This window comes from Hibiscus syriacus, unplaced genomic scaffold (genome assembly GCF_006381635.1).
Source record: "Hibiscus syriacus cultivar Baekdansim isolate YM2019G1 unplaced genomic scaffold, ASM638163v2 tig00001349_pilon, whole genome shotgun sequence".
Lineage (NCBI taxonomy): Eukaryota > Viridiplantae > Streptophyta > Magnoliopsida > Malvales > Malvaceae > Hibiscus > Hibiscus syriacus.
In genome coordinates this window covers 303,888-319,045 of record NW_024061867.1, presented here as the reverse complement: position 1 = coordinate 319,045, position 15,158 = coordinate 303,888, and the positions used below count along the sequence as shown (strand labels likewise).

The window sequence follows — 15,158 nt, the reverse complement described above, 5'->3', positions numbered from 1 at the left end:
TAGTCGTATAGTTTGCTCAAAAACTTGTTCGTTTTCCCCTTTAGTTATGTTGTAATATGAAGAACGTGTCGAAATGTTATGTCTTTTCAGAATAAAACTTTCTGCTCGAGTGCTAATGGATGAAATCATCATCTAGAGGCTTGATTAGGAACATGATACCCTAATGATACCCTAAGTTCTGTAAACGAACCGAACGAACATAAACAAATGGATGTAAATGAACATAAACGAATAGAATAAACGAACTTAAACGAACACAAACGAACGAACGTAAATGAACATAAATGAAAATAGATTTTTTATTTCTTAACAATTTTAACATAAATGAAAATAGATTTTTTTAATTTCCTAACAATTTTAAGATTATATTATATTTAATTGTTTTGAGATTTTTTTTAATTTGTATTTAAAATTAATTAAATTTTAAAATATTTATTAGTATCAAATTAAAATTTATTGGGCTTTAATATTTTAAATGAGTCTAGAGAGATTGGGCTAAACGTAAATGAACGAATATAAATGAACGAACATAAATGAATGAACATATTACCGAACGTTCATGAACGTAAATGAACGAACGAGCCATCTGTTCTTGTTTGTTTATTTAATTAAACAAATACAAAATCTTGTTCGTATTTGTTCATTTAATTAAACAAATACAAAATTTTGTTCATGTTCGTTTGTTCACGAACAGCTCTAGTCAGTTCCATTTACATAACATCCTCAAACCTCAACTCAAGTCTTCAAACACATCCTACATATCAAATAACATGTTAATGACTCCAACCAACTTTTAAACATGTCGGTTCTAATTTATGTATTAAATGCGGCGTCCACTCACTCTCTTCCTGTGCATGGATCCTTCCCTTCCCCCCAAATGTCCACTCCTTCCCCTACCTATGTCACCAACTTAGGTCTCGGCTTTCCCCTTCACCTCGTATTTTCTCTCCAATGCCACTGCCACTGTTACTACGTAGTACTAAATCGTGGTTACGGATGTTATAAACATTATAACATGGTTTTTTATAAAAAAATAATTATATTTTTATAGTGAGGATACAATTTAAAAAATATTATATTTTTTTAATGAGGATACAATTATAACATGGTTCTTTATCTTGGTTATGTGCCTTGTTTTAAATGTTAGTCGTTCATTGGGTTTTATAAGCTCACACTCGTTGATAACATTTTCAGAGGATTAAAGTCGAGTTTGGAGACGAGGAACTTGGTATCGGTGTGATCACAGTATACTTTGTGTGGCAATTTGGGGACGTTTGAGATTTATATCTATTATTCATTTTGTTGGACTTATAATGTTAGATTTTAGTTTGTAATAAGTGAATTTACGTTTGTAATTTGATGTTGTTTTGACTTGTTGACATTAGATTTACAAGTATGAACTTGTTGCTTGAAGCATGAGATTACTCAAATGTTGATTTTAGACCCTAAAGAAGTGTTTGGAGTGTTTAGTTAAGCGTAACTTGGTAAACTAAACGTGTTAGACTCTTAGGTTGCATGAAATGACTTTAAATGCCAAAAATGAGTAGGTGACTTGTGCTTAAAATGAACCTTTATACAATTGTTGACTTTTGGTGTCAAATCCTTGATTAATGTGTTGACTTGTGTTATAGAGCATGCTACACCTTTATTTTGACATGTATAAAGTGGTTGAATAGTGTCCAATCATATTCCTAGTCCATGATTACTTTTATGTGGGTGATTATTTGACTAAATATGCATGTTCATAGCAAATATGTAGTTTTCCAAAAAAAAAAAGGATTGATCCCTTTGGGGAAATGATCGATCCCAAATTTTCTGTTTTGCAAAGAATCGATCTCTTTTCAAAAGGATCGATCCCTTTCAAGAAATGATTGATCCCTTCATTATTTTGCTCGATGAAAAAAGGTGAAATTACATTCATTAAAGGTCTGAAGTATTCTTAAATTCTAATTTGACCCCTAAATGATTATATGAGTTCAAGTTAACCTAGGAATTGATTTGCTTAATTACTTAAACTCTTAAATTGAAATTTGATGAGATTTGAGTGATCACTTCTTTAACACACTTAATTACATAATGAAACCCTCATTTGCATGTTACTGTTTGTTACATAAGTTTTTCATATTTACATTTAAGTTTCTAATCTTATATGATCAATTGAGTGATTGTTTGATGTCCGATTGTTATAAAATTTTGCGTGTTGTTTCCTTATGACATTGTTTAACATTTAGTAACCTTGATTGGGATATTTGACTTGTTGATTTATTATGTGATGTGAAGTGATAGAAATATCCCTAAACGTTTAAATGTAATGTTTGCATGTTTAATTGAGATTCAATTGCATGTTAGTTACATTGAACGTTGTATGCGTTGAATAATAAGAGATTTTAATTTGTTTGCTTCCACGAAATGTGTGTAATGTAGATCCTGATATGTCTAACATTGAAACTTAATGTACGCTCAGGTATCCGGTTCGAACTCTTGAACTGGATATGGGGAGTTACAAATTACATCATCTGATAAACTCTAATGTTTTAGTATTAGTACTATCTGATGATGTGCGGTGAAAGGTCGAGAATTCTGAATCTGAGACATATGAAGTAGGCGCTGCAGCATTGGGACTTGTTCCACTAAGGTCTTAAGCTGGATCTACTAGCATCTTCTGCTGATTCCCTCTTTTCTCTTTCTTCGCTTTCCTTGAGCAGAAAATCAACCCACTGATCTGCAATAGACTGAGCACAAAAAGATGGTTGAGACTCTTGGATTTTCCAAGTGTTGTTAACTAAAAAAGATTATTTGTTCAAAGAAAGACCTGGTTATCGGGGCCTATATTTGCATGTACATCAGCCGAACTTGCACCAAAAATGCCACCAACCAAACGACCAGGTAGACTCAAAACACCCCGAACAACACCTTTTCCAGCATCATGTTGAGCAACACCTATCCTCTGCTTGTCTTCATCCGAGAACCCAAGCATCCGAACCATAAGATCCAAAACCTATAATTTATATCAATGTAAGCCGCAGAAGTAAGAATCTATTGTAACCCACAAGCAATCATTTTCCAGCATTAGGACCAAGGATTTTGAGCAGGGAAATTTGGTTTTCTAGTTCTGTTACAAAATTACTTGAACCATTATACCTCTTTGCTGTGGTTTCTCTGGAAGAAGGTCACGAGTAGTTTGATCACAATACGCCTGCAAAAAGAATTACTAATTGTTCAGACAACATAAAAAAAAAACAAAATGAATCATAGCAGTTTCAAACTCAAAAAATAGAGGAAAAAGTTATGCTCTAATCGTACGGAAACACATTATATAAGATAAAATAATAATTGAATGATATTTAGTCAGATACATTCAGTTCTGACATGTAGAAAGTGTAACCTGTCAACAAGATGATCAGAGTCCACAGACATTGTGTTAAGCCTTGTCCCGCTCTGCTCGAGAGCACGCCTTAGTTTTCCATTATCTTCCTCAAGCTTTTTAACTCTGGTTTGCCCTTCTGCAACCATTCTTTCGGTTTGCGAAAGCTTTGCTAGAATTTCTTCCTTTTCCTTGTTTGACAATTCTGCACGTTCATCTGCATCCTGGAGAATGCATAGATAATCACAAGTCCCATTCTCTTTTACCGAATCCATTTTTGTAGAGAAGTAATTAACAATTAAAGGAGGGCAGACAATACTTTCAGAAGACCTGTAAGTCTAGCTGACTCTTGTGTTGCCAGACCCAAATCTCGCTCCAAATGTTCCTGTAACACAATAATAAAAGCATTAAGAATCAAGTTCTATTCATTCACCCACTGATCTTGACAAAGATTATGCACGGACAGTACCAAAAGAATTCTTACCTTAGCTTCAATTTCAGCATAGTACTGGCCAAGGGCAGTTTCAAGATTCAGTATCTCAGCATTTTTTGTAAGTATGGCTCTGGCACAGCCATCAAGTTGCTTATTCTTTTTATCAATAATTTCCTTTGACTTCTGAATTTCATTGGTGTTCATCAGCTTAAGTTCCTCCAAATGTGCAATATGAGCTCTTTGATATTCATTGCTTTCACGAAGTTGCTCTATTATTTTTCTATCTTCATCCATTTTTACTGATTCTTCAGAATCCTAGAGAATATTGCAGCAAAAGAAACCATCCTCAATTGCCGTTATTCAACTAAAACTATCACAAAATATAGCATCAAGAAAGGAGTTAAAAAAACCAAGACTAGAGTCTTTAACATACAAGAATCAGATGGCCAAAATCAAGACTAGAATATTTAACATAGAAGAATCAGTTGTCAAGAATTCTTCTTTTCTTGAAAAGCAGCGTATATGTTCTATGATATACCCTTTGGGAAAGGCCATAATACATAAGCAACTTGAAGATGTATAAGGCAAAATTTTCACCAGAAATTCCATAAAATGTTAAGGGACCTGCAACCTTTTCTAACAAATGCTGCTTCAGACGAGTCAATTCTTGAAAAGCTGTGTCCCTTTCACGGCGTGTTTCTCTCAAATCTTTCTCCAATTTCTGCAGCGATAGCTCCATTTCTTTCTTTCCGGGAAAACTTCCTGATGAATCCACCTTCTGCTACAGATATATTTATGTTAACAAGTGGTATTATTATGAGATATTATACTTTTTCATTAACGGTATTTATAGATGGAATAAATATTTCAGCACCAAAATAGATTTATATTTTTAATAATTTAATATAATGTATATAAAATTAAAATCAGATCAAAGAATGTTTTTTTTATAAATAGGTCAAAGAATATTGAATGTATGAATATGCCATATTTCATGTATTGTATCAAGTACCAACCACAATATCAAAGTAAACTTAATCAAACCAAAATAAATATTTTTTTCTTAAGCTAAGGTGATTACATAGTGGTATTTATTCTAAATACTCTCAATCATTTGACAATAACTGTTCAATCACTCTGTTGCAGCTGCTGATGCTCGAACTATGACCTTTAAGAATAATAATGATTCATTTAACCACTGAGATAAGTTGGTTCGTGTCAAAATATTATAATTCAACCAGAAACACATATGAAGATATATTATAATTCAATCATTCATGCATTATACTATTTATTTTATGGTTTATTACTGATAATATATTTTCGCGTATGTCTCTACAATTACAATAACAACAAAAATTAAAGTTTGCGAGTGATTATTTGGAGCATCTAATTTCCAAATGCACAATGTCGGTAAGAGGTTAATACGATAGTTTAGTTTACAGGAATATTCAGGGTGTACAATGTCACAAACATAATATTTTGGCTTTATTGTTTTGTCATGTAACACTCAAATGAGACTCATCCCAGATATGTCAGTCTTTGCCTCAATGACCCTTTTCTTATTTTACCCCATCACAAAGTCATGCCACTTTACTCAAGAGTCATTCCTTCGGATCATTAGCTAATCTCATATCAACATGCCCACACATACAATAAATCTAAAAGCCACATGTACTATTGGAAGAGAGATCTAGTGGGGTATAGCTAAAGCTATGTTGCAACCCCACTCCACAATCAAGTGCGCGTAATATTGGACTCACAAGCCCTAAACTGTCTATAGATATAATTGATAACTCCATAAAAAGGATATATTTAGGGCATTTTCACTTAAATTATTAGTTGTTTTAAAGAACATTTAGGATCATATAACTACATTTGGTGGATTCCATTTGTCGTGGTATTTTACTTTGCAACTGATGTTGCTTGATGAGAAAGGTTATATCTGGTTGATGGGGGTTCATGAAGCCAAAGGTGAGCAAGGGAAATTACCGTGGCAATTTGGGTTGATGAAGCATGAGGAAAATGTCTCGACAATTAGGATGATATTCTGGGCGCAGAAAAAGGTAAAAAAGAGCTGAAGATATTTTTATAAAAGAGCCAGTTATCCAACCCACACGTGATTCTTGTTTCCTGCCACCTAGGAGGGGACCGCTGTCACTTTTTATACTCCATTTTCACATGAGAAGATGTTACCTATGGTACTAAGGGAATTTTAGCACAAAACCATATGACATTTTCTTAATATAAATAAAAAAATGATGCCACAAAAATGGAGAGATGATTCTTTTGGGAAATAGTAAGAGAGGAAAAAGTAAAAGGGCAACTACAAGCTTCCATCTTTTTCTTCCCTTTTTCATCTTTTTAGTGGTGTCCTCCATTTCCAAGCTCAAGGGAGTGGTGAGCTAGGCATTCGAGAGAAGTTAGCGTCGCCAAGGTGCTTCTTGGTGGCCGAGAGAGCTCCCGACAGCGCACATTGTGAGTTTTTCCTCTACCTTTGTGCTTTATTTTCCTTTGTATTTTGTGGGTTGTTATGGAACGAATGATATTTTTTTTGATGATTTAAACCCCACCATGAACTAAACCTTATTTGGTGTGGGTCTTTTATGGATGATTAAGTGTTTGTTTTAATGAATGATTTAAGTTTTTATGGTTTTTATTTTCTTTACTCATTGTATTTAATTACTTAAGATTGTAAGAGTTATGAGAGTAGTCGTTTCTTAGGTTCACTACTTAGTGTTCAAGAGAAAATAAGTGGTTCGATGCTTAGTGTTTGAGAGAAACTAGGTTAGGATCAACGTGAGCAATGAGTTTTAGATGTTAACTAAGACCTAATTCACTTTAGAGATAAGGATGAGATTTCAACGAATAAAAGGAGTAGAACTTAATCGATAGGTTTTATGCTATTGTTCACGCTGAGAGGTATTGTTGTGGCATTTTCATCTGTCAGGTTCCTTGACTGGAGATAGCATAGAGCCATTCTTAGTAAAATCTGTCGAGCAAGTAAGCCATAGAATTTTGGAGCATTATAGAAAACAAAGCTTAGGATTCCTTAATGACCCCATCAATCATTCCCATTGCAGCTTGTTTGTGTGAGGATTGCCAAGTTATTTCTTTTAATATCATATTCTTAATTATTTTTGTTTTAACATTTTCAATTGATTACATTTCATACATCTCAGTTTTCCAAAACATTTCCACCTGCTACATTTCCACACCTCCATTGAAATCTCATCTGAACACATTTCCTCCAATTCATGTGGAGATAATATTCACTCACTCTATATTACTTGTTCGATTGTGTATATTTGCACACATATTTTAGCGTAATTTATAAGTACACAAAACGTACAATAAGTTTTTGGTGACGTTGCTAGGGATTGGCAACTGGAAGTTTAACGATTTTATTATAGCATTTTTATTTTACTTCTTTATTTTTGTATAGTTTTAATTTTTATTTCTTTTATCCTTTTTAGGTTTTGTTGGTGTATGACCATAGGACATCCCAAAAGCCTACTACCGATTGATCTTGAGATAGACAATCTTTCAGACAAATGAGACGTGCTCAACGTGCTCAAAGAAACATGTAATGCCCTGAGTTACGGGTTAGGAGTTTTAGGTTTATTAGTTCAGGCATTAGAATAATTTCCCCTAACCTATGAAGCTTTTGAACTAAGTGGTTTTTGATTTGGACTTGGGATGAGCCCAACAAACTTTATTTTGGATGATTTTAACCTTAGCTCAAATGTGGGAGGACCAGGAGGGTAGTTTACCCATTTTTTTAATCAAGCTAAATCTCATTAAATATGATGATCTCACGTTCTGAATTCTCCTTCTCTTTTTCATAATCAACCTTGTCTTTTCTTCCTCTTAAATTTTTGTTCCTCTTCATTCAAGAGCTAAGTAAAAGTTGGGAACTTTAAGTTATTCCAGAATTCTATTAAAATTTCAAGTGTAATAGCAAAGGGAGACATCCAAGGCTAGAGGCAAGGAATTACCCTTGGGTGATTCAAGGGTGTTTTCAGTCACCTAAGCTCAAGGTAACATGATCCTGACTTGTCCACACCATATGTAGTTCATTTTATATGCATTATGGTTTGTTTAGTTCATGAAACATGCTAGAGTAATTTCCATGATAAGATTCATATTTGTGTGTTGCAATCATAAAAATTAGTACATTTTGACCTCTAAGACACTAAATAATACGGTAAACATATTTGTTAGTCTTAGGGGAATTGTTGGGTGTTTCCTGAGCTTAAGTAAGTTATTCCCAAAAAAAGGATTGATCACTTGACCAAAAGGATCGATCCCAAACTTTTTATTGTGCAAAGGAGTGATCCCTCTTGGAAAATGATCGATCCCTTCGCTGTTTTACTTGATGGAAAATGGTGAAATTGCATTCATTAATGGTCAGAAGTGTTAAGGAATATTGTCTTGACCTTAGCATGTTTGAATGAGTTCAGTTTGGTCCATTAATTGATTTTTTTCAATACTTAAACCCTTAATCTGGATATCATCGATAATGAACAACTCGACTAATAACGTTATGAAATAAAGTAACATCAAACTAGCCTTTGTTGATACTTGGGAAAGGGCTAGGACACCCGAGTTACTCTAGAATTATGATGTTTGTATGTTATGTTATGTTATGTTATGCTATGCTATGCTATGCTATGCTATGCTATGCTATGTTATGCTATGCTATGCTATGCTATGCTATGTTATGCTATGTTATGTTATATTATGTTATATATGTTGATATCTAAATATCTTTTGTTTGTGTATGCATCCGATGCAGTAAATTTTGGGTTGTATCGATACGAATTTCGATGCACATAAATTCCAGAATTGTACCTTATGCTCGATTAGGTACGTGATATGAGCTTCCGATGCACGTAAATTCTGGACCTCCCTCGACCTCTCGAGGATCCGAAGTAGACTAAAGGCTTTAAGTTTTGATGCGCGTAAATTATGGTTCTTACCCAAAAGCTATCACGTTCTATATAGGCTAGTGTGTTGTCCGAGATGCACGAAATTCCTCTAACCACATTACTTGGCCTATCTCATGTTTGATATGTACTTATGCATGTTTATGACTCTGTATACCAACATGTTCATGTAGTGAATGCATGTAGTATCATTTAGTTATTTTCGTGGCACTAATCTTGTGAGCTCATCTTATGGAATATGTTTCCGTACGCAGGTTAGTATAGGGGATTGCTGAGGAGGCTTTCACATTCGTACATTCTCGACCAGAAGATTAGCATAGTATGACTTGAATTTATTTTAGAGGGCGTGTATTCAATATAGACTTTATATAATCATGTAATAACTATATTTTGGATTTTTAAACTCTATGGTTATGTTGCATGTATTTTGGAGGACTCCTATATTTTGTAAATGTTGGATTTGATTTTTTTGCAAGTGTGATTTATTATGATATTAACAATTATTTTTAAAAAAATTGATTGACCATTTCGATGGTTCTATATGGCAACGTAATTAATAGACCTTCATGTCGCACTGGATTAGGGTGTTACAAAATATGTATAGATTGTAAAACCAAGGTGGAGACCAAGCAGAGTATCTTACAGATCCAAATGCCGCAACAATTCCAAATGTTGGGAATGTTGCTCGGTCGCGTGCTATTCTATATCACTTAGTCCTATATTGGACGATTTAAACCCTGGTATTGTAGTACTAGAAATTTAGGCAGCCAACTTCAAGCTCAAACTAGTCATGTTCAATATATTGAATTTAATAGGACAATATGAGGGCATGCCTTATGAAGATGCAAGACAACACATCTATTCTTTCTTAGAGGTTTGTGATTCTTTCAGGAAACAAGGAGTACATAAAGACGTGTTGAAGATCAAGTTGTTTCCATATTCATCGCGTGATCAAGCAAGGGCTTGGTTGAGTGGAGTACCATCCAGCTCGATAAAGTTATGGTCAGATCTGTGTAAAAGTTTTTTGTTGCAATATAATCCGCCGAACATGAACACTCCACTTAGAAATGACATAGCATCCTTCCGTCAAGCTGATGACAAATCAATGTTTGAGTGTTGAGACAGCTACAAAGGATTACTTTGCAAGTGCACCAACCATGGATTTTACGATTGGACTCAAGTCGTGATGTTTTACAATAGAGTCAATGCTCCCACGAAGATGGTGCTAGATGCCTCGAAAAATGGAACTTTGATGGATAAGTCACATGAGAAAACCTTTGATATTCTTGATTGGATATGTAGTAATGACTACCAAATTACATCTTCAAGTTTGGAAACTGGGCGAAAGGTTCAAGGGACCTTTGAGTTAGATGCCAAGGACTCCGTCTCAGCTCAATTGTCTACTATCACCAACATGCTGAAAAATCTTTAGCACCCTAGAGAAGTAAATGAAGTAAAGGTGGCCAACGTAACATGTCTTTTATGTCGTGGCCAACGTAACATGTCTTTTATGTCGTGGAAATCACCATAAGAATGAGTGTCTGAGCAATCAAGAGTCTATCAACTATGTGGCAAATCTCAAACGAGAAAGCAACAATCCCTACTCCAACACCTACAACCCAAGGTGGCGTCAGATCCTAACTTTTCATAGGGAAATCAATGAGCCACTAATACTAGTCACTCTATTCGAAAGTAGAATATAAATGAACCCCTATGTTTTCAAACAAATATATCATGGCAAAATTTTAACAAAGGGGCAACATCTTTGTCGAGTACCAACTCGTTGGAAGCTTCTTTACATGATTTCATGGCAACTACTAAGGACTTTATGGCTTCGACCAAGACCTTGATGTAGGACCATTCCACATCTATCAAGAACTAATGAGTTCTACTTCAAAGTCAAGGATCATTCTAACAATTATTTTTTGATTTAATGATATTTGAAACCCTCAAATTTTTATAAAAAAATCAATATGGTTCATAATTTTTTTACACTCAATGTAGTCCTTAAATTATTTTTTAAATAATTTAACTTTGTAGTGTTTTTATATTTGATGTATTGAATGCCTTAATAATTGTTTATATTTTTAATCTAAATAAATTTTTAATTTTAAAAAAGTTAAATAAGTCCTCAAACTTCTAAAATAATCAGTTAAGTTCATCTACCATATAATCATCCATCACGTACTACCACAACAATATTGTGAACTATCATATCAATATTGTAGATTGCCATATAAGTTTGTGAATTGTCATAAAAGCATCGTGACGATTAATGTTTGATTTCGTTATCTAAAAGGTTAGATTATTTTTTTCTAATTTTAAGGATCATATTTGGTACAAAAAAAGTTCAAGGATTATTTTTTCTCAAAAGTTTAAGGGTCTCAATTACCACTAAACATATTTTTTTATGTTAATGACACTTTTTTGTGTTATTTCTTATATCAATATTTTTTGTGTATTTTTTAAAATTTAATTGATGTCTAATATGCATTAACACTATATTCTTATTATAAATTAAAATAAATTTTATGTTATGAAATTTCTTATCAATTTTATTATTTTATATTTACATAACTTACATATAATGATTTTTTTAATAATTATTGTTTAATTTAGTTATTTAATAATTATTTGTTTATTTCTATTTTTAAAAATTAGATACTACATACATTTATACTATTTTAGTTTTGATTTCAAGTTTTCATTTATATTAACCAAACATGTTTTTTAATTTTCAAAAAATTGAAAATGAAAACTATTTTCTAAAAACAAAAACATAAAATGAAAATAGAAAACATTTTCTAGAACCAAACGGAGCCTAATATTTTGAATTTTTTTTTATTTTTTAATATTTTTTCCGTGTCACTTATAGTTGATCTATGTGTATTTATTTATTATTTTTAAATTATCACATAATACTTCCGTTAAAATATTAACATGAGTTAACTGCTAGGGGCTAAAATCGAACGGTTCGATAACGTTAGGGACTATTTACTCTTAATTTTTAATTAGTGACCAAATTCGACCATACCAAAAACAAAAGGGACTGTTTGCATAGTTTACCCTTTATAATAGGTTGTTTTTCATGCTGATTTAAAAAATTAGTTATAAATTACATATTCAACGTATTAATGAATTTTCATTTAAAAAATTAAATAAAGTAGTCATACCTATTTAATAATCCCTTTTTTTTTATTCTTTTACATTAATTAAATCATCATCTTGCTTGAAAACAACTCAAGCCTCCATGCCTTCCCACCCACACTTATTTCGTTCTTGTCAATTTCTAAAACTAAAAAGAAAAAATAAAATTTCATAAAAAGAAGGAGCACGCTCTTTCCCCCAACTCTGCGTTTATTTATTTTCTTTGTATTCATGAACACACACCCTTTACAAAAACCGCCTTCTCTCTTCGTTCGTTGCCTATCGTTTTTTTTTTCGTTGTTTGATTATTTCAAACAGTGAAACACCCATTTCTCTACAATGGGTTTTGCTTAGGAATTTGATTATGGGCCAAATCAAGAGTGACCCTTTCGTTGTTCTTTGCCAATAATCTGTTTTTGTTTTCCTACCAACGCCATTGCTTTGATGACAGGTTGAAAGAATCTTGATTCGTTTTTGGAACTTAGCGATGAAGGTAACAAAGAAACTACCGCGGTTTCTATGGATTTAATCTTGCCGGATGACTTGCTTGAACAAATTTTGGCTTATCTCCCCGTTGCCAACTTTTTCCGAGCTGGTACTGTGTGTAGAAGATGGCATGAGATTGTCAATTCCAGAGGGTTCCTATGGAACTTTTCGGATGTCTTATCACAAAAGCCTTGGTATTTCATGTTTACGAGCTCCGATGAACCCGTCGGTTATGCCTATGACCCGATCCTTCGGAAGTGGTATGGCATTGAACTGCCTTGCATTCAGACTCCCAACTGGTTCATTGCTTCATCATGTGGCTTGGTTGTTTCATGGACAATGACATTAGAAGTGAGTTGCATGTCTGCAATTCGCTCACCAAAAATTGCAAGAAGCTCGAGGATCCCCCGGTCTGAAATTCCCTCATTATGGTGCGCTGTCGATATCGGTAAACAGGACATCACATGATTATACCGTATCCATTGTGAAGTCTAAACAAGTTCCTGGAAATTTTTTCCAATGGGATGTTTAATTTCATATTATGATTCAGAAACAATGATGTGGACTACCTCCTTGACTGAGGTTTTGACAGGATGGAGAGGTGGAGATACATGCAATGGGGTTTTATACTTTTTGACTTACTCGAGTGGCGGTGATACACCGGAAAACCGGCACGGTCTAGTTACATATAGTTTCTCCAATCGATCATCTCCGCTGATAAGAAGTTTTATTCCGGTACCCGGTCCTCTTACATGCGGCCGTTTGATGAACCTAAACGAAAAGCCGGTGATGGTCGGAGGTATCGGGAAGCAAGATCGGCTAGATGTAATCAAGGGGATTGGAATCTGGGTTCTTGAAGGGAGGAATTGGGTGGACGTTGCTCGAATGCCCCGTAAGTTTTTTCAAGGATTCGGCGAATTGGACGATGTTTTCGCTAGTAGCGGTACCGATAATCTCATATATATCCAGGGTTAAGGTGCTCCCGCTCTTCTCGTTTTCGACATGAACCTGAAACTATGGAAATCGGCGCAGAAGTGTCCGGTATCAAAGAAGTTCCCTCTTCAGCTTTTCTCTGGTTCCTGCTTCTAACCAAGACTCGAATTTGCTCCTTAATTTATTTCCCACTATTCGTTTCTTTTATTCACCTGGGCTTTCATTTTCAGTTATCATGATACCACTGCACCACAGATTGTAGCAGCAGGCTCATTTATGAAAATGGAAGAGAGACATTCTTTTGCAGTGCCCACATAAATACAAGTTGGAAACTTTTTATGAACTCTAAATCTATAATAAATTATTATTTCTCCCCGTCTGTGAGAATAAACTATGTCAAAATCATTTTTAAATCTGATTTAATTTATTTTATATTAATCTCGTTCCGTTAACTTTCGAAATTTAAATTTCTAACACAATTCGATACTGTAATATAGAGAGTTGTGCATAAGCAAAGCTGGAAAGCGGATGTTTTTGTCCCCTTTCCTGGAATTTTCTTACAACTTTGTTGTGTAGCGCATTGGATAATTCCCACAGATAGATATTTGTCGATGGTTTAAATATAAAATAAGTGATCCAATTATACTTGGTTTTATCATTTAGGAGCTTCGATTTTAACTATCGTTAAAAAAATTTGTTATGAGAAATATGTTACAATCTAATAATTTTAGAAAATTATTTAAAATTCTTAAAATATTTTATTTAAAAAACCCAATTTTTTTTAAAATAGCAAAATACTCTAACTCTTAAAATCTATAATTATAGTCTTATTTACTTCAATCGTCGATCATCTCCGACTATCATATGTCGCTGACCACCCACTGATGGGTTACAACCCTTACTATCATCTCAAAATCTAAAATTCCCAAATCCCTACATTTTGATACATAATCCCTAAAATCTCTTACATTTTTTTGATCGATTGTGATAATCAGCCGTTTAATCAACTGTGACAGTTGACTATTTGGTCGGCCGTTTGACCATGAAAAATTTGGAGCAATAGCAGGGGAGAGAAGGGAAGCCATGAAAGCAAGGGTGGGACGTGGGTTGGATATAGAGTTTTTTTAATAATATTTTTTTTGAAAAAATACTAACTTCAAAATTGTAAGATTATAACACATGTCGTTTAATATAATTTTATAACGGCCGATCGAGACACCTAAAATGATAGTATTTATAACATTAGACACATGGATGATTCAAAAAATAATTTAAATATCAATTCGTAAAAAAAAATATAATTTAGGTACTTATTTTATATTTAAACATTTATCGATTTTTACAAATGGTCATAGAAACCGAGAAATGTTAGAATATGAACAGCATCACTGGAATGGTTTTTTTTTTTTTTGTACTCATCGTTTGCATTTTCATATTCTTCGACGAAAGGCTTCGAGAATTAGATCTACGTTGGACTGCAGATTATGATGATGTGGATGGCATTGTTGTTGTTCTGCAAATCTAATTTGTTGAGAATTAACCGCTTAGTCATATTTAGGTAATGAAATAATAAAAACCATTAACGCAACAATTTTTATACTAAACATTAGTTAGAATCAGCAATTTAAATTTACATATCTACTAATAATTGGATTAACCCTTTGATTTATATAAAATGTGAAGATCGAATAAAGTAATAGAGAAAAACTCGTCATTTTTTCTAAGTAAAACAGTGAAATTCTAATTAGACTTATGTTTATTTGACTGCCTTTCCTTTGCCTAGAGCTGGGTTAAGTGGCACAATTTAAGGCCCAAAGGAAATGGAAAGATTGGAGAAAATTTTGAT

The 15,158-nt window shown here is 33.5% G+C and overlaps 1 protein-coding gene and 1 pseudogene across 1 annotated transcript; one reads left to right on the top strand and one right to left on the bottom strand.

Annotated features, from left to right (window-relative positions):
• Positions 1–2,638: 2,638 nt before the first annotated feature.
• LOC120125342 (golgin candidate 3-like) lies at positions 2,639–4,536 on the bottom strand. The gene is made up of 7 exons (XM_039143782.1): positions 4,336–4,536; positions 3,849–4,112; positions 3,684–3,749; positions 3,370–3,588; positions 3,128–3,196; positions 2,813–2,998; positions 2,639–2,722 (listed from the first exon to the last, which is right to left on the bottom strand). Exons 1-7 carry the CDS (start codon positions 4,534–4,536, stop codon positions 2,639–2,641), a joined length of 1,089 nt encoding a protein of 362 aa, XP_038999713.1.
• A 1,180-nt stretch (positions 4,537–5,716) lies between these two features.
• Positions 5,717–13,492, top strand: LOC120125332 (annotated as a pseudogene).
• Positions 13,493–15,158: the final 1,666 nt, after the last annotated feature.

Excerpts from the sequence above, each read along its gene's own strand:
- LOC120125342 (XM_039143782.1), bottom strand. The coding sequence starts at position 4,536 with ATGGAGCTATCGCTGCAGAAATTGGAGAAAGATTTGAGAGAAACACGC. Across the intron at positions 4,113-4,335 it reads ATTATGGCCTTTCCCAAAGG|GATTCTGAAGAATCAGTAAA; the intron begins GTATATCATAGA and ends AATATTCTCTAG. Across the intron at positions 3,589-3,683 it reads GACTTACAGGTCTTCTGAAA|GATGCAGATGAACGTGCAGA; the intron begins GTATTGTCTGCC and ends TGCATTCTCCAG.